The 19020-nt window shown below is 41.7% G+C and overlaps 1 protein-coding gene across 1 annotated transcript in view; it reads right to left on the bottom strand.

Annotated features, from left to right (window-relative positions):
• CATSPERB (cation channel sperm associated auxiliary subunit beta) overlaps positions 1-19020 on the bottom strand; it is a 111330-nt gene that overhangs the window by 30249 nt on the left and 62061 nt on the right. The window contains 2 exon segments of the mRNA XM_027569473.1: positions 10837-10991; positions 13270-13424. Coding sequence (XP_027425274.1) covers positions 10837-10991; positions 13270-13424 — 310 coding nt within the window.

Raw genomic sequence — 19020 nt, 5'->3', positions numbered from 1 at the left:
TTGTTCTCAGCTCTTTGCTGATCCTTCTCAATCCCTTGGTCACCATATTTATTTTCTTCTTAGCATGTATGAGATCTAAAACTATTCTGGTTTTTGCTACCTATTTGTCACCTGCCTCTGGTCGTTAGAATGTCTTCTCCATTTGTGCAAGGACCTTGTCCATTTTGCTTACTACTATCTTCCCAGTACCAGCATAAGATTAGACACATGCTAGGCACTCAATAAATATTAGCTCAATTATTGAATAGCCTTACTAAAAATGTGTAAAAGTTGGTGCTTTCCTTTTAAGCAATTTAGTAGGAATATTGACATTGTTATCACTTTTAGGAGTTTATGAAGATTCCTAGGAACAACTGACCTTGTTATGAAATGAGAGAAGTTCCTTCTCAATACTTGATCATTTGTGAAGTGACTATAATTCCCCAGTTACCAAGCAGATACAGTTTTTTACCAGCATGGGTATTTAATCAATTCCTACTGTGGGAAGGAGTTTGAGTCAGTACCCAACATCTCATTGTAGGTGGTACCTACAAAGTATCTGTTGTTGAGATTATATAAGGCTTTTGACCCCCACGATCCAGATTCCTTACTAATGCTCTGAATCTCTTCTTTTCTGCCATCTAACTTTTGGTCCTGAGTCTTATTCCTCAAACTTTCTTTTGAATTCCAAGCCTACCGTTTGCCACACTACCTGATCCCTCACCCATAGCCTGTCTGTCTCAGGTACCTGTCTTAAGCACAACATGAGAACCTCAGATTCCATCACTGTGATAGACAACGTGTAGCTGGATGCAGCAAGCAGAATACAGGCGCTGAAGTGTTTTTTAGGGCAAAGAGCCAGGCAATGAAGCAAAGTAATGGAAATTGCTCTGGCTCCGTTGTCCTGTTAGTCTACCTCCCAAATATTTCTCAAATCCCTTGATTCCTCTCCATTTCTACTATCAACACCTTAGACTAAATTATCAAAATTTATCATAGACTACTAAAAATGCCTTTTAAATGATCTAAATGAATCCACAATTGACTCTCCACATCATAACTGCAGCGGTATTCTTTTAAAAAGCTAGATTATTTAAGATAAATAAGTTTGTAAGTTTAAAGAAGGCAGCAATAATGGTGTGCTGTGCATTTCACCTCTCATCTCTATGCCATTCTACATGGAGAAGAAGAAAGTGCTTCTCCCTATGATAAGCCAAGAGGAACTCCAAGGGAGACTTTATAAGCCAACATGTCTTCTGAGGTTTGAGGGGCATGGGGATCAGAGTTAGACTCATCCTAAGAAAATATAAAGAGTGGAGACAGACCAGACATCCAGGGTTTGAGGTTATATATGCAGGGATAAAAATAGTAATTAATTTTAGGAGCACCTGGGTGGCTCGGCTGGTTAAGCATCTGACTCTTGATTTCAACTCAGGTCATGATCTCAGGGTCATGAGATCGAGCCCCATGTCATGCTCTGTGCTCAGCAGGGAGTTTGCTTGAGATTCTCTCTCTCCCTCTGCCCTTCTCCCCCTGCATGTGCGCTCTCTCTAAAATAAATAAATAAATCTTTTTTTTAATATCAATTAATTTTAGACTTTAACTTAACGCACATATAAAATTCTTGTATAACATGAAAAAAGATTCTCAAAACAAAAACAAAACATAAAAATCCAACCAGAATATAAAAGTCCCAATCCAGTAAAAGAAAAAGAAAAAAATGGGATGAGAGAGAAAAAGAACCTCAAAATATGGCAAACAAGACTCTTAACTAACTGAGAACAAACTGATGGTTACCAGAAGGGAGATGGGGGGTGGGGAAGGGTGAAATAGGTGATAGGGATTAGGAAGTACATTTATCATGATGAGCAGTGAGTAACATAAGGAATTGTTGAGTCACTATATTGTACACCTGAAACTAATACAACACTGCACGTTAACTATACTGGAATTAAAAATAAATAAGGCAAGCAAGAGAAGAGAGCAAAAAAGAAACATGAAAAAGTAGGACAAATAGAAAGCACAAAAGATGGTAGAAATTAATTCAAATATATTAGTAAAAAACAAATAAGTGTAATTGGCCTAAACTCTCAAATTGAAAAACAAAACTTGTTAGATTGGCTAAAAAACATAAAATCCATGTATGTCTTTTATGAGTGATACATAGGCAGGTGAAGTAAAAAGAAAAATAAAAGAAATCGTATACCAGGCAAGTATAGGCTTGTAAGAAGGCTAGTAAGATTATATGGATTATACACTCCTGCAAAAAAAAAAAGACTCAAAAACCCACTGTAACTCAACAACAAAAAACCAAACAATCCAATTAAAAAAAAGGGCGAAGGACTTGGATAGATATTTCTCATGTGAAGATATACAAATGGTCAATAAGCAGATGAAAAGATGCCCACCATCACTAGTAATTAGGGAAATGGGAATCTAAACCATAATTAAATACCACCTCACATCCATTAGGATGGCTTTTATAAAAAAAAAAAAAATTAAACAGAAAGTAACAAGTGTTGGCCAGGATGTGGAGAAACTGGAATGCTTGCGCCTTGTTATTGGAAATGTAAAATGGCATTGCTGCCGTAGAAAATGGTATGAAGGTTCCTCAAAATATTAAACACTAAATTACTATCTGATCCAGCAATTCCAATTCTGGGCATATACCTCACAGAATTGAAAACAGGCTCTCAAAGAGATATTTCTACATCCATGTTTGTAACAGCGTTATTCATAAAAGCCAAAAGATGGAAGCAACCCAAGGGTCCATTGATAGATGAATGGAAAAGTAAAACGGGGCACATTTTTCTTTATGGATGTGTGTATATATGACATACAGTGGAATATGATTCAGCCTCAAAAAGGAAGGAAATCCTCTCACAAGGTACAACCATGAATGAACCTTGAGGACGTTATGCTAAGTGAAATAAGCCAGCCACAAAAGAACACATATTGTATGATTTCATTTATATGAGGTCCCCAGTCTGGCCAAATTCATAGAAACAGAAAGTAGAATGGTGGTTTTCAGGCACTGTGAGGTTGGGGATACGGGAAGTTATTGTTTAATGGTGACTGAGTTTCAGTCTGGAAGATGAAAAAGTTCTGGAGATGGATCGTCATGTTTGCACAATAATGTGAATGTGCTTAATGCTATGGAATTGTACACTTAAAGATGCTTAAAATAGTAAATTTTATGTTGTATATATTTTACTACAATGAAAGCACTGAATACAAAATAAAAGCATTATTTTTTTAAATTTTTATTTGAGAGAGGGAGAGAGTATGCAGGGGGCAGGGGCAGAGGCAGAGGGAGAGAGAGAATCTCAAGTAGACTCCCTGCTAAGTGCAGAGCCCAACTCAGGGCTCGATCTCAACCCTGAAATCATGACCTGAACCGAAATCAAGAGTCAGACACTCAACCAACTGAGCCACCCAGGCGCCCCAATATAAAAACATTATTTTTAAAAAGCAAGTAAGTGTTTATCTGAATCTTACCCTTTAGTGCTACCTACTTAACTCTTCAGTCTTTATGTGTAGTTGCTCTAATAATACCCCTTCTCCATATATTTATTGTGTGTGTATATTTTTTAAAAAGGTTGAGATTGGGAAGTCATACCAGTTGGCTTTCCATCTGTCACCTCTACAGCAACATGGGTCTTCAAGTCCCTGTGCAAAATGCCCAGTCATCATTGCCCAGCTGGCTAACAGACCAAAATAATGAGGACAGATACAGTCAGTCTATGCTATGGGCGTTCAGGATAATTTCCAATTACAGTGGTCACTACACATGTCCTAAGCAAAACTGGGAATGACTGAATTTGCCTCTTGATAACCTTCTGTTTCCTTTCCCTTCAACATTCTCCATTATGACTCAGGGCTTAGCAGCCCCCAGATCAGCATTTCCGAGTCCAAAGTGACCCGTTCTAACTGTGGAAACACCTTCATAAAGCCCTCTTTTTGCCCAACTAGGAATGCCCCGGTTTCCAGAAAAATCTTTCTCTTCAACACTCTCCCAAACCTTGCCAAAATCCCCTCTCCAAAGTGGCTGACGTCAGCATGACCCGAGAAGAGTACTGAATGAATGGTTATTCTTACAGGAATGCCTAATGGGGTACCAGAAGATCTGGTTTTAGATTTCCTGTCCAGTTTTTCTTTGACTTTCAAACATATACAGAAGTCAGACCAAAACACACACACACACAAAAAAAAAAAAAACCCACAAAAAAACCCACAAAGCATTATAGAAATAAAAATAGTCACCAAATATCAACAAAATGTTCAACTCATCAGGAAGATTTAAAAATTCAAAATTTATGGGGCTCCTGGGTGGCTCAGTTGGTTAAACATCTGACTCTTAATTTCAGTTCAGGTCGTGATCTCAGGGTCGTGAGATCAAGCCTAACATCCAGCTCTGCTCTGAATGTGGAGCCTGCTTAAGATTCTCTCTCCTTCTTCCTCTGCCCCGCCCCCCCAAAGAAATTCTTAAACTTACATGTATCTAACAACAGCCTCAAAGCATATAAGACAAAACTGATAAAACCACAGAAAGAAATTGACAAATCCAATAACACATGAGGAAATTCTAATACAACTCTCTCAATAATTAATAGATTGAGCAGAAAAACATAATCAGTAAGGATCCGGAAAATTGGAACATTACAATTAACAAAATTAATCTGACAAATATTTACATTGCACTGAACAAAAGACTATAGTCTCTATAAACACATGTGGAATATTTACAAAAATTGAGCATAATAAATAGCCTAGTCCTTCACCATAAAGAAAGTTTCAACCAATTTTGAAAAATCACACTTCTGAGAAACAGGAAATTCTGATCTTAAACAAACTGTTCCAGAAAATAAAATTAAAAATTTCATTTACGACCCCGGGATGATCTTGTTTAAAAAATCATGTGAGGACTATATGAGAAAGAAATTACAGGCAAAAATCACTCATGAACATACACACAAATATCCTAAATATTAGCAAACCGAATCCAGAAATGTATGAAAATAGATAACACACAATGACCAAGATATGTGTATTCCAAGACATCCTGGTGGGTAAATACCAGAATTAGGTGTGTGAAATCCACAATATAATTTACAACATTAACTAAAAGGTTAAAGGAGAAATTCTATATATAAGCTCAGTAGATGCAGAACCATTTGACACCAAAAATAAAACACCTCTTAAACTGAAAAAAAAAATTTTCTATAAGCAAAAGGGTTAAAAGAAAAAAAAGATGAAACGCATAATACATAATGGTGAAACGTTTTAAATATTCTTTTAAAAGTCAGAACAACAGGGCCGCCTGGGTGGCTCAGTCAGTTGAGCATCCACCTTCAGCTCAGGTCATGATCCCAGGGTCCTGGGACTGAGTCCCATATCCGGCTCCCTGCTCAGTGGGGAGTCTGCTTCTCTCTCTCCCTCTGTTCCTCCCCCTGCTTGTTCTCTCTCTCTCTCTCTCTCTCAAAAAAAAGAACAATAAGAAAGCCCACTGCTATAGTCTGAATGTTCGTGCCTGTTCCCTCCCTATTCACATAAGTCGAAAACTTACTGCCCAAAGTGATGGTATTAGGAAGTGGGGCCTTTGGGAGGTGATTTAGGTCCTGAGGATGGAGGCCTCACAAATGAGATTTGTTCCTTTACAAAAGAGGCTTCAGAGAGATCCCGAGCCCTCCACCGTGTGAGGACACAGTAAGAAGTCAGCAGTCTGCAACCCAGAAGAGGCCTTCACCAGAACCCAACCACACTGGCACCTGAGCGTGGACTTGCAGGCTCTAGAACCATAAGACATGCATTTCCATTGTTTGTAAGCAACTCCGTCTGTGGCATCTTGTGACAGTAGCCCAAACGGACTAAGTCACTCACTTTACCCTTCTAGTTAACAAGATCCTAGACACTGTCATAGGGAAAAGGTATACCATGCTAAGAAATGTTAAGGAAGAAACAAAATAATTTGCAGGCGATACGGTGATCATCTTAGAAAAACCATTATCACTACTCAGAAAATCCAAAATAACCCATAGAACAAGTGCTGGAATAATTAAAGGAAGTTAGCAAATTTGAACAATTTATGGTTGCTCTACAGAAGTCAGCTACCAGACTTCGGAGGCAGAAAGGTCAAGCCAACAAGAAAACGAAACAAAATAAAGCAGATAAAGCACAAAGTTATCACTTTCCATAAGCCCATCCGAGAACTAGGGTCACCAACGAAGATAACTAACTCACATGAGATCCAGGGGAATGAGCCATTCCAAGAGCAATCTGAACACAGGAACGGTCTCACCTGCGGAGGAGCTTGGGAAGGAGAAACACAGTGCTGGCCACCACACAAGCAAGAATTAGCTAAAATTGTTAAAGCAACAACAACAACAAAAAAAGGTGAAGCCTACGTGTATGCTGGCATGTAAGTTTGGAAAAGCCGGGGCACCTTTCAAAGGGGAGTCTATACTCACAAGTTCTTTCCCATGGGCTTCCCTGGAGGCTTATGAGAAAGGTCGGATCAGGGCCAATAGACGCTTGTGTGGTCCAGGTGGGATGGAGGACGGGAGGAAACAGGCATGAAGCATCACCCCCTTTCCTGAACCTTCTTTTATAGGAAGCAAAAGCTTTAAGCCGTGCGGGGCTGGACATTAACCATTTTTGCACACAGGCCTCAAAAGAAGTGATCCATGCTGGGTGGGGTCCCTGGGGGGTGCTGGCCCTGAAGCCCTGGTTTCCTGCCTGCTTTCCTGCCCCCCCCCTTTCCCCGATGGAGCAAAAGCTTTAAGCTACTGGGGGACAGGAAGCAAGGCCACTCATCCATGGGGCACAGGCAAAGACATATTAAGGATGACAGAAGGATAAAATAGTAACTCTCTACCCATTACAGAGGGTCAGGAGGCTGTCTTGAGCCTGAAATTCTGAGAGAACACAAAGTAGAATTATGTCACTGTGAGAACAGCTAGAAATTTCCACCCAAGATTGAACTGCAGATATCAGGCAGAATTTGGCTACAAGAGGTCATTTCTATTAACAGATTAGTGTGTTTTGGTGTTTTGTGGTTTTTTTCTCCTTTAATGGAACCTGACAAGATGAACCTAACATTTAAATGTAAGGACAAAGGCCAAGAAAATCCAGGAGGTGTGTGTGTGGGGAGGGGGGGTGTTACACAGAGGTTTAGTCAGTGTGACAAAGGGACGACAAATACTCCAATGAAATAGAAGAGAGGAGAAACAGACCCACGCACACACGGACCCCTGACATACTGTGGTTGAGGGGGGTACATCAGTGGGGAAAGGAGTGACTTGTAAGGACAGCTGGTTATTTATGTAAAAAAAGAAAGAAAGAAAGAAAGAAATCAGTTCTCACTCCACAAGACACACATTCTCTCTAGATAAGCTAAACACTTCAACATGAAAAGCAGAAGTTTAAAACGATTACAAGAAAACACAGGAGAATCGCTAAAGAGCGTGGTGTGTTCATGTGAGTGAATTGCAGAGACATCAATACTGAGTACTTCAGAAAGCATTGTCGCTCTGTGGAAAAGGCGAGTCTCAGAAGAATACATCTAGCAGAACTGAACAATGCATTTTGATGCATAGGTACATGTTAAAGCCATAAAGAAAAAAAAATGTCAACATTCACACAAAATTCGAGATGATGCTATAGCTGGGGGGGCCTAGCATTGTGGGGGAGGGGGAAGGGGAGAAGCAGGAAAGGAAAGGAAAGGTTCCCAGGAGAACTGCCTGAAGGGTGAAGGGACCCAACAAGGTGGAAGAGCTCCAGAGGCCTTGGGGTGACAGGGGTAGCTGTCACCAGGTGGACTCTTGCCCCTTCTAAAGGACTCTGGGGGTCTCTGCCCCCTTTACCTTACCTGCCTTCTCTCCCCCAAACTCTGGAAGGGCTAAAAACCAAAAGGCTTGAGGGAAGAAGATAGAAACTGGAAAATAGTAAGCATGAGCAAGACCCCACCTCCCCAGGCTCCCCAGTCCGGGTCAGGTGCAAATAGGGGCTGGGAAACAAATTTAAATTGGCTAAGAGTTTGGCATTTTTTGAAACACTGGACAAGAAGAGAGTCATGTGATTATTAGACTGACTTAGACTTTTTAAGCCAAGGAAATGTTCATCTGCCCTCGAAGAGAAAAGCTATGGGATTTGCCTGATCCTTTATCCAGAGGTAGAAAGGAGGTCAAGTCCATCGAGGAGTTTTGAAGGACAGTAGGAGGAAAATTCAAGGTGGTTTCTCCAGCTTATTCAGGGAGCAAATTTCCCATCTATCAGTTCAGTTATTCACCTAATTAGGAGCCTTGACTGCTTCCCCCTTGCTTGGAATGACATCCTACCCCTGCTCCCCACCCCGGCTGTGACTCAGAAGGCCCTCACTGACATCGCTCCACGGTCTTCAATGACTTCTCTCCTTTTTTCATGACACTGAAGTCACTCTGGTTTTCCTTTGGTTTCTCAAACACACACCATGCTCCCTTTGGCCTGGGGGCCTTCTACACACTATTCTCTCAGTCTGGAACCTTCCCCTGACCTCCTCCTTCATTCTCATTCTTCTGATCCCATCATGAGCATCGCTGGCTCTGAGCAACTTTCCAACATCCTCCAAACAAGGGCTCAACCCCCAGGAAAATACTCTCTGGATGCTCCCCGCTACTCTGTCAGCTGTCATCATGTGAGTTCAAGGTGTGCATGGGTTCGAAGGTCCTCTTCACGGCTCTATCAGGGCACGGTGAGCCCCTTGCACGTCGTAAGTTTTATGCAACTATTTGTGGAAGAAACGAATGAAGGGCTCTCCCTGATCCAAACGCCTGACTCTCTAGAACCTGCCTTGGCCTGTTGCTGACTTCGGGATTTTGGGTCCCCAATCCTTGACCTGCCCGGTTGACATCTGGCTAGTCTCCAGTTCTCTGATCCTGGCTCTGTGCTCCCCTTTCCTGACTTGGAGATGCTCATTCCCTAGTTTCTGCACAAGTAGAGCCAAGTTACTGAATCTGATCACAGATTGTGCTGTTCTGGTTTGCAAATACAGGTACCTCGCTTTTCCAAAGTTCACCTTACCCCACTTCACTTGGACAAAAGGCCTATGTTAGCACTTGTTTTTGCTAACTGAAAGAAATCTGAAGAGAATTTCACTTTTACGAGAAAACGCCAAGAGTAAAAATAGCATCCAGCTTTTGTTTTGCAGCGAGCAGATCTGTTATAGGGGCCCCGCCCAGCCTCTTCCCTGCAAATTCCCCGCAGCATCTCAGCATCAAGCCACCACAGCGCTGACCTGGGTGAGCACCTGTGCCTTATCTCCACTTATTTTGTGCATCTGTTAGCAAGATGTGTCCTAAGGTATCAGAAAAAGCCTAATAGAGGGTATTTTGTGGGGTCTGGGAATACTCAGAAATTTTTCCATATAAGTAAGTTGAGGATAATTGCTTCTTTGCTTTATTTACTCCAGTTCGACTTGTGAAAAGTTTCATAGGAATGCTCTACTTTCAGATAGTGAGGGAAACTTGATTTGGATGCTTAAGAGAATGATCATATGCTTTTAAAAAATAATCAGGATATAAAAAATTAATATTAACATTGAGATTATATTAATCATGTTAATCTTTTAAAAGGTGATTCTATATGGTTTTTAAAAAAGATTTTATTTATTTATTTGAGCAAGAGAGAGGGAGAGAGAGCACAGAGGAACAGGCAGAGGGAGAAGCAGACTCCCCGCTGAGCAGGGAGCCCGATGCAGGACTTGATCCCAGGACGCTGGGATCATGACCTGAGCCAAAGGCAGACACTTAACCTACTGAGCCACCCAGGCAGCCCAATTCTATGTTTTCTACAAGGACATACCTACAGAAACTAAGTGGCTTGGAATGTCACCCATACAAAAACCACTGAAAATAAAATATAGTTTTAGAGATTACAGGTACTTTTCTTCAACACAGAAAGCTTTATAATCCTTGTAGAAAAAAAAATAAAACCTACATCAGCACTTTTTCTATATCTGATTTCAGTCTTCACCTCCACTTCTGTGTGAGCTGTTCCATGATACATGGAATTGTTGGCTATGGGACAAGGTGCATACTGACAGCCCAGCACAAATATAATAAACAGATATCAACCTGGTGGAACAGGACCCACTGTGTTTGAAATAGGGTGAGTTTAGGGGTGCCTGGGTAGCTCATTCAGTTAAGCGTCCAGCTCTTGATTTCAGCTCAGGCCATGATCTCACGGTTGCGAGATCGAGCCGTGTGTCTGACTCCATGCTCAGCTAGTAGTCACTTAAGATTCTCCCTCTGCCCCTTTCCCCCCTTAAAAAAAAAGAAAAAGAAAAAGGTGAATTTCTGGTCATCCGAAATTGTTCTTTTTCTGGTGGTTAGATATTTCAGGAGTTGTAAAATTCATAATGTTCTTCAAAGAGAGTTTTCAGACCTTAAAAGTAGCTTTAAGGGTCAGTGGCTCTTGCTAATACCTTAGAAGCAAGCATTGCTCAAAATACCTCATACCTGGCCATGCAGTATTTCATGCAAGATGGCCTTCACTCTGTTAGATGTGTCTGTCTTTAGGACATGTGACAATGGCCATGTGTGTGAACCCTGTGGACAGTGTCCAGTGAAGCCCAGAACATATTTGATACTCAAGATGATACAGCACATTTCCTGACAGTGCCAAAATAATCAGCCCCGTGTTTCTAAGCTTGGGGCATCATTCAAAGCGCCTTGGAGTCTATAAGTGTATTTGGCCTTCCGAGGTATCAAAAAAAGACGTACTCTATTTCACCAAGAAAACTACTCAAAGAAGTTGCCTCAAAATTTAGAGTTTAGTAACCAGTGTGCAATCTAAATAAATGGGAGGCAAGTCAGTAACTACCTGGAGTGTATCACTTTTCCCAAGTGCATGTTGCTGAATTTCTTGGTGTATATATTTTCTTGAGGTTCATTTGCAGGCACATATGCATAAAAGATAATTTCTTTTAAGGTAATGTACTGTGGTGCAAGGGCAGTTTCAAAGCCCATATCAGGAGCCTGGAGAAGGAAAAGAACAAAAAACATTGCATTTATACTATTTTATACTTCAATTAGGGCAAAATGCAAATATCAGATTAGTTTCCAGTGCATGTCACAACAGTACTGTTTTGCTTATCAGTAAGAGTAATATTTCAACATGTTCTGTTTGTATATCCATGTGTGTGTGCAAGGGATAATGCATTTTTCTGTTAAGGAGGCAAAGAAATTCTGAGGAGTAAGGTTCAGTTTTAGGGTTCCTGTGCCCTTGGTAGAAGGCTGGAGTGCAAGGGTGCATGGAAGTATGTCTTCCATTGTGTAGGAGGGGTTTGGAGGTGCAGATTTTAGAGCTCAGTTCTTACTGGAGTTTTTTTGTTTTTTAAGGAAGGGGCTGTGACGTATGTTTCCTGACTTGAAAGTGGCTGCCAATTCTCCTTGCCTTGCGATGGTCCCAAAGCTGGACAGAATCAGGATCAGAGAAGGGTATGTTGAAAAGATCATCCCGAAGGGGATGTTGGGGTTGACCTGGTGGCCATGACATGAGTAGGTGGTAGATAGTGCAGACTGGTTGGGGGCACAGCCATTCAATGGTGCCTCCAAGACCCATTTTCAGTCATGCCTTGTCCCCTGGGCTCTTGAGAAGAGGAAAGAGTGGGAAACAGAGGCGAGGAGAACTGGCATGAGACTGAATCGGTCAATGTCCTAAGGCTCTTTGAAGAGCCTCTTGAAAAGGCTGAACGTGCTTTAGAATTCCCAATGCCATTCTAGCCTTGGGAATGACAAGAACATCCCACAAAAAAGTGTATACAAGTCCAGCAAAAGGCCACACACAGAGAGAAGCACAGGCCTTGGGACCTGCTGTCCGGGTAGATGCTTGATGCAGTAACTACCCAGTGGTGTGTATAATTTGGGCTAACTTATTTAGCCTTGCTGTGCCTCATTTCCCTCATCAGTAAAATGAAGATAAATAGCTGTTATAAAGATTTAAGAATGCACAACAGCACCTGTCACATGGAACCAAATAAAGGCTAGTGATTATTTTTATCCAGAGAGGACGCATGCATAGTTTGTTTTGGGGGTTGGGAGGCGAACTTATCTTGAGGCTAAAAATCCCGACTGGCTTTTTATTTTAATAATTTAAACTTTCACATAAGAGAACTAAGACGTTTTCTACATACTGTGTAGTGAAAAAGGTAGGTTTCTGCTTTTTTTGGTAACTCCCACCCTCCCGCTCACATCCTTTGTGTCTCTGCAGAGCCCACATAACAGACGGCAAATACACGGCAAGTCACGTGGCCGCACTCGACGGTCACGGGGACGTTCCCACCTCACTCTGCGTTTCCCAAGACAAGGAGAGTGAAAACACGATCTTTTCAACTCTGGTCTTGGCCTGGTAATTTGGAATGATCTATTAAAACTAGAGCCAGCCTTTATTCTATTTCCTTTAGGACAAAGGGAGGGTTTCATTAAGCCCCAGTTTAAAAATAAAAAATCTGATTCTTCGGGCGCCTGGGTGGCTCAGTTGGTTAAGCAACTGCCTTCGGCTCAGGTCATGATCTTGGAGTCCCAGGATCGAGTCCCACGTCGGGCTCCCTGCTCGGCGGGGAGTCTGCTTCTCCCTCTGACCCTCCTCCCTCTCGTGCTCTCTATCTCTCATTCTCTCTCTCTCAAATAAATAAAATCTTTAAAAAAAAAACCTGATTCTTTGCTGACATACTGAGGAAAGTCCATTTTCGCGACGGTGTGCCCAGTGATGAGTTCTTGGGCAGATGTACCTTCTCAAGTGGCACATTATACATTAAAATTATTAGAAAAACCTGTGTGTAGTCTCACCTAGAAAGAAGATAATATCTCCTTTCTTTATCGGCATTAGAAAAGGAAAAAATGAAGGGGCAGGGTGAATACAAAAGAGGAAGGGTAAACCAGTGGGAAAAAGATAACTCGTGTTTCTTGGTCAACCTTGAGAGGTAGAAAAATCAAACCTACCATGAACCTGGGTTGGAAGTAATAGGTCTAAGTAATAGCTGAGAATATCTAATGGTGTTGCTGTGAAGATATTTGTAGGGACATATTCTGGGTGGAGTTAAATCTATAAAACCCTGTGTGTGGTACTGGGAAGAAGGTTTTGGAGATATTCTCTGGTATATGGAGGTTTCTCCTACAGTCAAACGGAGCAAAATGCATTGATAAGAGTTTGTCCCAAGCAAAACACCTCCTCCTTTTCCCATAATTGTGTGTGTAGAGTGTGGCATCTATTCTTAAAACAAGGCAAATAGTCTCAATGCATTATATCACTAACCTGTCCAAAAATACCTTTAGAATTCCCAAAGGTTCTGAGTGACACATCAGCTTCAAAATGGTCTGGAGTCAGTTTATGTATAAAGCCCATGTGGTCGTAGTATAATGTGAAAATCTTATTAGAAATAGATCCAATTTTACTATATCTTGTTAATCCTATTAGGAAAGAAACATAAGTTTCTTGATATAGTACAACTAGAGAACTTTCAATACCATACCTTGGGGGGGAAAAAAACCCGCACTTAAACTAAGGGGTGGGAGTAGGGCTTCAAGACTCCAGAATTAGTAAAACACGTATTAGTCTTTGTTAAGTCCCTGGGAAGTCCTTTCCAGGCTGCATCTCATTACAGAATCTCTTTGCTAAGAGGGGAAGGGCCAAGGGGGACGAGGTAGAGGCCTAGAGAAGGAGAGGTGAGCGCCCTCTGGTGGCGGTTCCTCTTCCTGATCCAGGAAACTGGACACACCTGCATAGGTAGGGGACAGTAAGAAAATAACCCCCAGAGATGCAAGGAGAATTATCCGCAGAGACTATTGGGTCATTAGCTATCCTAGGATCAATATGTTGAGCCAGATTTGGTGTTCTGTGTTTCTCTCCTGCCTTAGGGCAACATGTTAAGCAGGAGTGGCAGTAATCTGGTAGTACGTAGAACAAGCATGCACCCAACCAGACACTGGTCCAGAGAGAGAGCCACCTCCCCTGACTGGAGCCAGAGAGAAAGCTCACGTCTTGAGATGCAAAAGGCTGATTTCCACACCCCCAGCCCCATTTGGCCAGACTCTCCTGGTCCATTCTTCTGTCCCTGACCCCTGAACATTGGAGCACCCCAGGACTCAATTTTTCGATCTCTTCTCTCATGATCGCTGGAGATTCCACCCATTTTTATGTGAATGATTCACAGATTTAAACCTCCTGTCTCATTCTCTTCCCTGAACTCCCGATTTGCATATCTAGCCTCCTGCTGACAGCTCCAGATCCATGGCTGTCAGGCATCTCACACCAAACTCATCCCAGACTGCGTTGCCAATCCCCAGGCAAACTCCTCCACCCTAGTATTCCTCATCTCCATCACAGCAACTGCCATTTTTCCTGTTGTTCAGCCCCAAAACTTGGTGTCATTCTTAACTCCCCTCTTTCTCTTACACCCTACATCTGATCCATCAGCAAATCCTACTGACTCCCCCCTCAAGATAGAGAACCCAACCTCTTCTCACCACATCCTCCCGTCACCCTGCACAAGCCAGTATGCTATGGGAAGAGTTTATTATGAGGAATTAGCTCATGCAAGCATGGAGGCTGAGAAGTCCTGTGATCGGCTGTCTATAAGCCCGAGAACCAGGGCACTGGCTGGCGGGAACTCCCAGTCTGAGGGCAAAGACATGAGAACCGAGAACCAGAAAGACGACTGGTTTAAATCCCAGTCCGAGGACAGGAGAAGACTGATGTCCCAGCTCACAAGCAGGCAGGAAGCAAACAGGGTGAATTCCACTTCTCTTCACCCTTTCGTTCTACTCAGGCCCTCAGCAGACTGGATGATGCTCACGCACACTGGGAGGGCAGTCTGCTTCACAGAGCCCACTGATTCAAACGCTAATCTCAGCTGGACACAGACACATTCAGAAATCATGTTTCCTCTGGGTACCGCTTGGCCCAGTCAAGCTGACTCATAAAATGAACCATTACAATTGCCGTGGTTCAATATGCCATAGTTCATCTGTAAACATACAATACACGTTTTTCACATTTTAACTTTTATAATTGCTGTGTCTTGCAATCATTGTCCACCAGGTGGCACCCACGCTACAGCGGTCAATTTGCTACGCTTGCATGACTTGGTATCAGCTCTGTATTGTCTGTCACTTGGAGTTTCCTGAAACACTAGTATAATAAATGTTGAATTTTACTGATGCTTAAAATGCCTTCAAAAATATTATAATTTGGGACGCCTGGGTGGCTCAGTCTGTTAAGCGTCTGCCTTCGGCTCAGGTCATGATCCCGGGGTCCTGGGATCGGGTCCTGCATTCGGTTCCTTGCTCAGTGGGGAGCCCGCCTCTCCCTCTGCCTGTCATTCCCTCTGCTTGTGCTCTCTCTCTGACAAATAAATAAATAAATAAATAAAATCTCTAAAAATATGTATTATAATTTGGCGTTGAAACAAACTTACTGTCAGTGCAGTAAGAGAGGAAAACAAAGCAGGGCATATATATATATATATATATATATCAATAAAGCAAACGACACTGGAAGAATTACTGCGATCTCACATTTCCTTGTACAACCACAACCAAGTGTTTTCTAGGACCTAAGAAAGGAAGAAACTCACAAGTAGACGAAATTGCATTATCTTTTGCTAGTGAAATACACTCAAAATGATCGCCTTATCACACACCAAGCAATGCAATCGTAGGCAGGGGAAATAATGTCAGAGTAATCCAGCCATCACTCAGGATCACTGTTAAAACCTTGTGTTAAAGTTTAATTGGAAGTTTTTCTTTGTGTTAATAGAACAAAGTCATCTTACAATCAGTGAATCTCAGATTTGGTTAAATATAGGTTTTACAACATTCTTCTGTTGGCTTTGCATATGAATAACTGGTTGAGTTGGTTCCAAATTCTTAGGTAATATTATTTTTCTCTGAAGGTTCTGAGAAGAATATGTGCTTGCTAGTCATTGTTGTGGCAGCAAAATCCAAGACTGGCTTGTTTTTTTGTGCCTTTCAAATTGATTTACATTTTTTATTTCAAATAATTCAGATGTGTTTTTTGCTTTTTAAAAAAGTTTAAAAAATAGCGTAATGTTATTGTCAATTTTGGTTTCCTCTATTTTTTTCTATTTTCAGTATTTATTCATTCACCCATCCAGCCATTCATATCAGAGGGAATGTGCTAGGAACTGTAGATAAACAGCCACCACCTCTGCTCATCCCTGGAAATTCCTCCAACTTGCAGTTTCTCAATCTTTAGCATCTATATTTATCATTGGAGATTCTTTCCACTTATTTATTCATTACACATGCGGACATGTTTCTTATATCTCTGATATGTAATAGTTTAGCACTTATATGGACAATTTAGTTCCATTTTCTTTGGTGTTATTTTCACTGTTTCCAAAGTAATCTTGCTTCTTTTTGTTTCACAATATGTGCTATTTCTTTATTTGCCTGTTCCTCCAGATCCATCCCCAGACTTTTCCTCTGACTGCTACACTGGAAGTCTGACCCCTATGAATTGTATTATTTGTGCTGTGTTTCCAGATGCCTTCTGATTGGATTTGACCAATGAAAGGCACTAGGAGGAGGTAAGAACAAGGGAGGGAGAGAGAAGTCTAGGTAGTTCTTCCTGCCTTTCTCCCTACTTTAGTGATGCAGTTCTGACACCAGCTTTGAGCCCCCTACACGATACCTCTTGCAGGGTGGCCCCTGTTCCATTCCAGCTTCGACTGGGCTTAGGTAACGCTATTACCTACCTACTGTCTTCTCTATCATTCTATCACCTATTTATTTGCATTATCCCTTAAATCAAAGGGACTGTAATGGTTTTCTCCCATGGCTAATCTCCGGTTATTTTAAGATCATTGTTGGTTCCTTTAACTTGGTCCACTGCTCTGCCAATAGTCCCCTTATAAAGGCTGTCCAGGTGAAACACTCGAGTGGAATTATGTTTCCTGCCAGGACTATAAGTGACACAGACTTTTACTAGAAATATCCCTGGAAGATAGAATATCGAGCCTGGATTTTGGGACTGAGTTGCTCACATTTTTAAGGAACGCACAGATGACCTCTTTGCCTGGTAGCTACTGTGAACTGGTAATCCACAGCAAGCGAGGGCATCGCAATTAACTCCGGTTATTACTGGTGCAGCATGAGATGGTATGTCCGTGGAGGGCCACACTTTAGATGATCTAGTAGGGTGGCTATACATGACAACGATGACAATTATGGTTTTTACAAAGCCCATCAGGTGGTATGACTTGTATGGATATGTTAAAGAGCTTACCAAAAAAACCCACTACTCATGACCTTGAATTATCAACTCAAGGTCACAGTAGAAAATTCGCCAGCTATATGGAGACAAAAGAACCCTCACTTCATACCACACACAAAAACAGAAATTTCACACAGACCTATATAACAAATCTAAAAACAAGCTTCTAGAAGAAAACAGGAAAATGCCTTCAAAACTTTGGGATAGCCAGGACTTCTCAGAGGATATAAAAGAAGCGCTAACCATACAAGCGAAGACTGACAGAATGCACTTTTAAAAACTAATAGTTTTGCCCCTCACAGGACACCATAAAGAGAATAGAAAAGACAGGGGCGCCTGGGCGGCTCAGTCGTTGAGCGTCTGCCTTCGGCTCAGGTCGTGACCCCGGGGTCCTGGGATTGAGCCCCGCGCCGGGCTCCCTGCTCCGCGGGGAGTCTGCTTCTCCCTCCCTCTCCCTCTGCCCCTCCACCTGCTTGTGCTCTCTAATAAATAAATAAATAAAATCTTAAAAAAAAAAAAAGGCGCCTGGGTGGCTCAGTCGTTAAGCATCTGCCTTTGGCTCAGGTCATGATCCCGGGGTCCTGGGATCGAGCCCCGCGTCGGGCTCCCTGCTCCGCGGGAAGCCCGCTTCTCCCTCCCCGACTCCCACTGCTTGTGTTCCCTCTCTCGCTGTGTCTCTCTGTAAAATAAATAAAAATCTTTAAAAAAAAGAGAATAGAAAAGACAGCCTATTGGTTGGGCAAAGATGTTTGCAAGTTATGTTTCTAAAAGAGGACTCATGTCCATAATACATTAAAAACTGAGAGAAATCAATTTAAAAAAGTCATTCCATTAAAAACTTGATTAAAAAGAGACGAGATAATTTACCTAAAAAGAAGATGAAAATCGACCAATGAACATATGAAAATGTGCTCAACATCATTACTCATGCAAACTAAATCTGCAGTGGGTACAATTACATGCTCATCACAACGGCTTACTATTTATTTATTTTTTAACTTAATTTAATTTTATTATGTTAGTCACCATACAATAAATGGCTTACTATTTAAAAGACTAACAATATGAGGGCGCCTGGGTGGCTCAGTCGTTAAGCGTCAGCCTTCGGCTCAGGTCGTGATCCCAGGGTCCTGGGATCGAGCCCCGCGTTGGGCTCCCTGCTCGGCGGGAAGCCTGCTTCTCCCTCTCCCACTCCCCCTGCTTGTGTTCCCTCTCTCGCTGTGTCTCTCTCTGTCAAATACATAAATAAAAATCTTAAAATAAGTAAATAAATAAAAGACTAACAATATGAAGTGCTGGTGAGAAGGGGGAGCAACTGGAATTCCTTCATATTGCTGGTAGGGCAGTCATTTGATACAGTCACTTTGGGAAAATGTTGACAGTACTTAATTTTTTTTCCATAAAAAACTAAACAAACATATACTTTATGATGCAGCGGTTCTATTCCTAGGTATACACCACACAGAAGTGAAAGCTCTGTCCAGCAAAAGACTAATACAAAAATGTCCATGGCTTCTCCATAGTAAGCCCCAAACTGAAACAATTCAAATACCTACTAGGAGTGGAAGAGATAACTATAGTATTCAGACAACGCAAGGCTACACAGCAGTGAAAAAGAACAGATTGGTAACACATGCATCAATATGGAGGAATCTCACAGTTATAATGTTGACTGAAAAAAAAGTCAGACACAAAAGAATATGTATACTGCATAACTGTATTTATGTGAGGGTCAAAACCAGATAAAACTAATCTATGGTATTAGAAGTC

This window comes from Zalophus californianus, chromosome 6, assembly GCF_009762305.2.
Source record: "Zalophus californianus isolate mZalCal1 chromosome 6, mZalCal1.pri.v2, whole genome shotgun sequence".
Lineage (NCBI taxonomy): Eukaryota > Metazoa > Chordata > Mammalia > Carnivora > Otariidae > Zalophus > Zalophus californianus.
The sequence above is the reverse complement of the archived record's forward strand: the minus strand, read 5'-3'. Positions and strand labels throughout refer to the sequence as shown.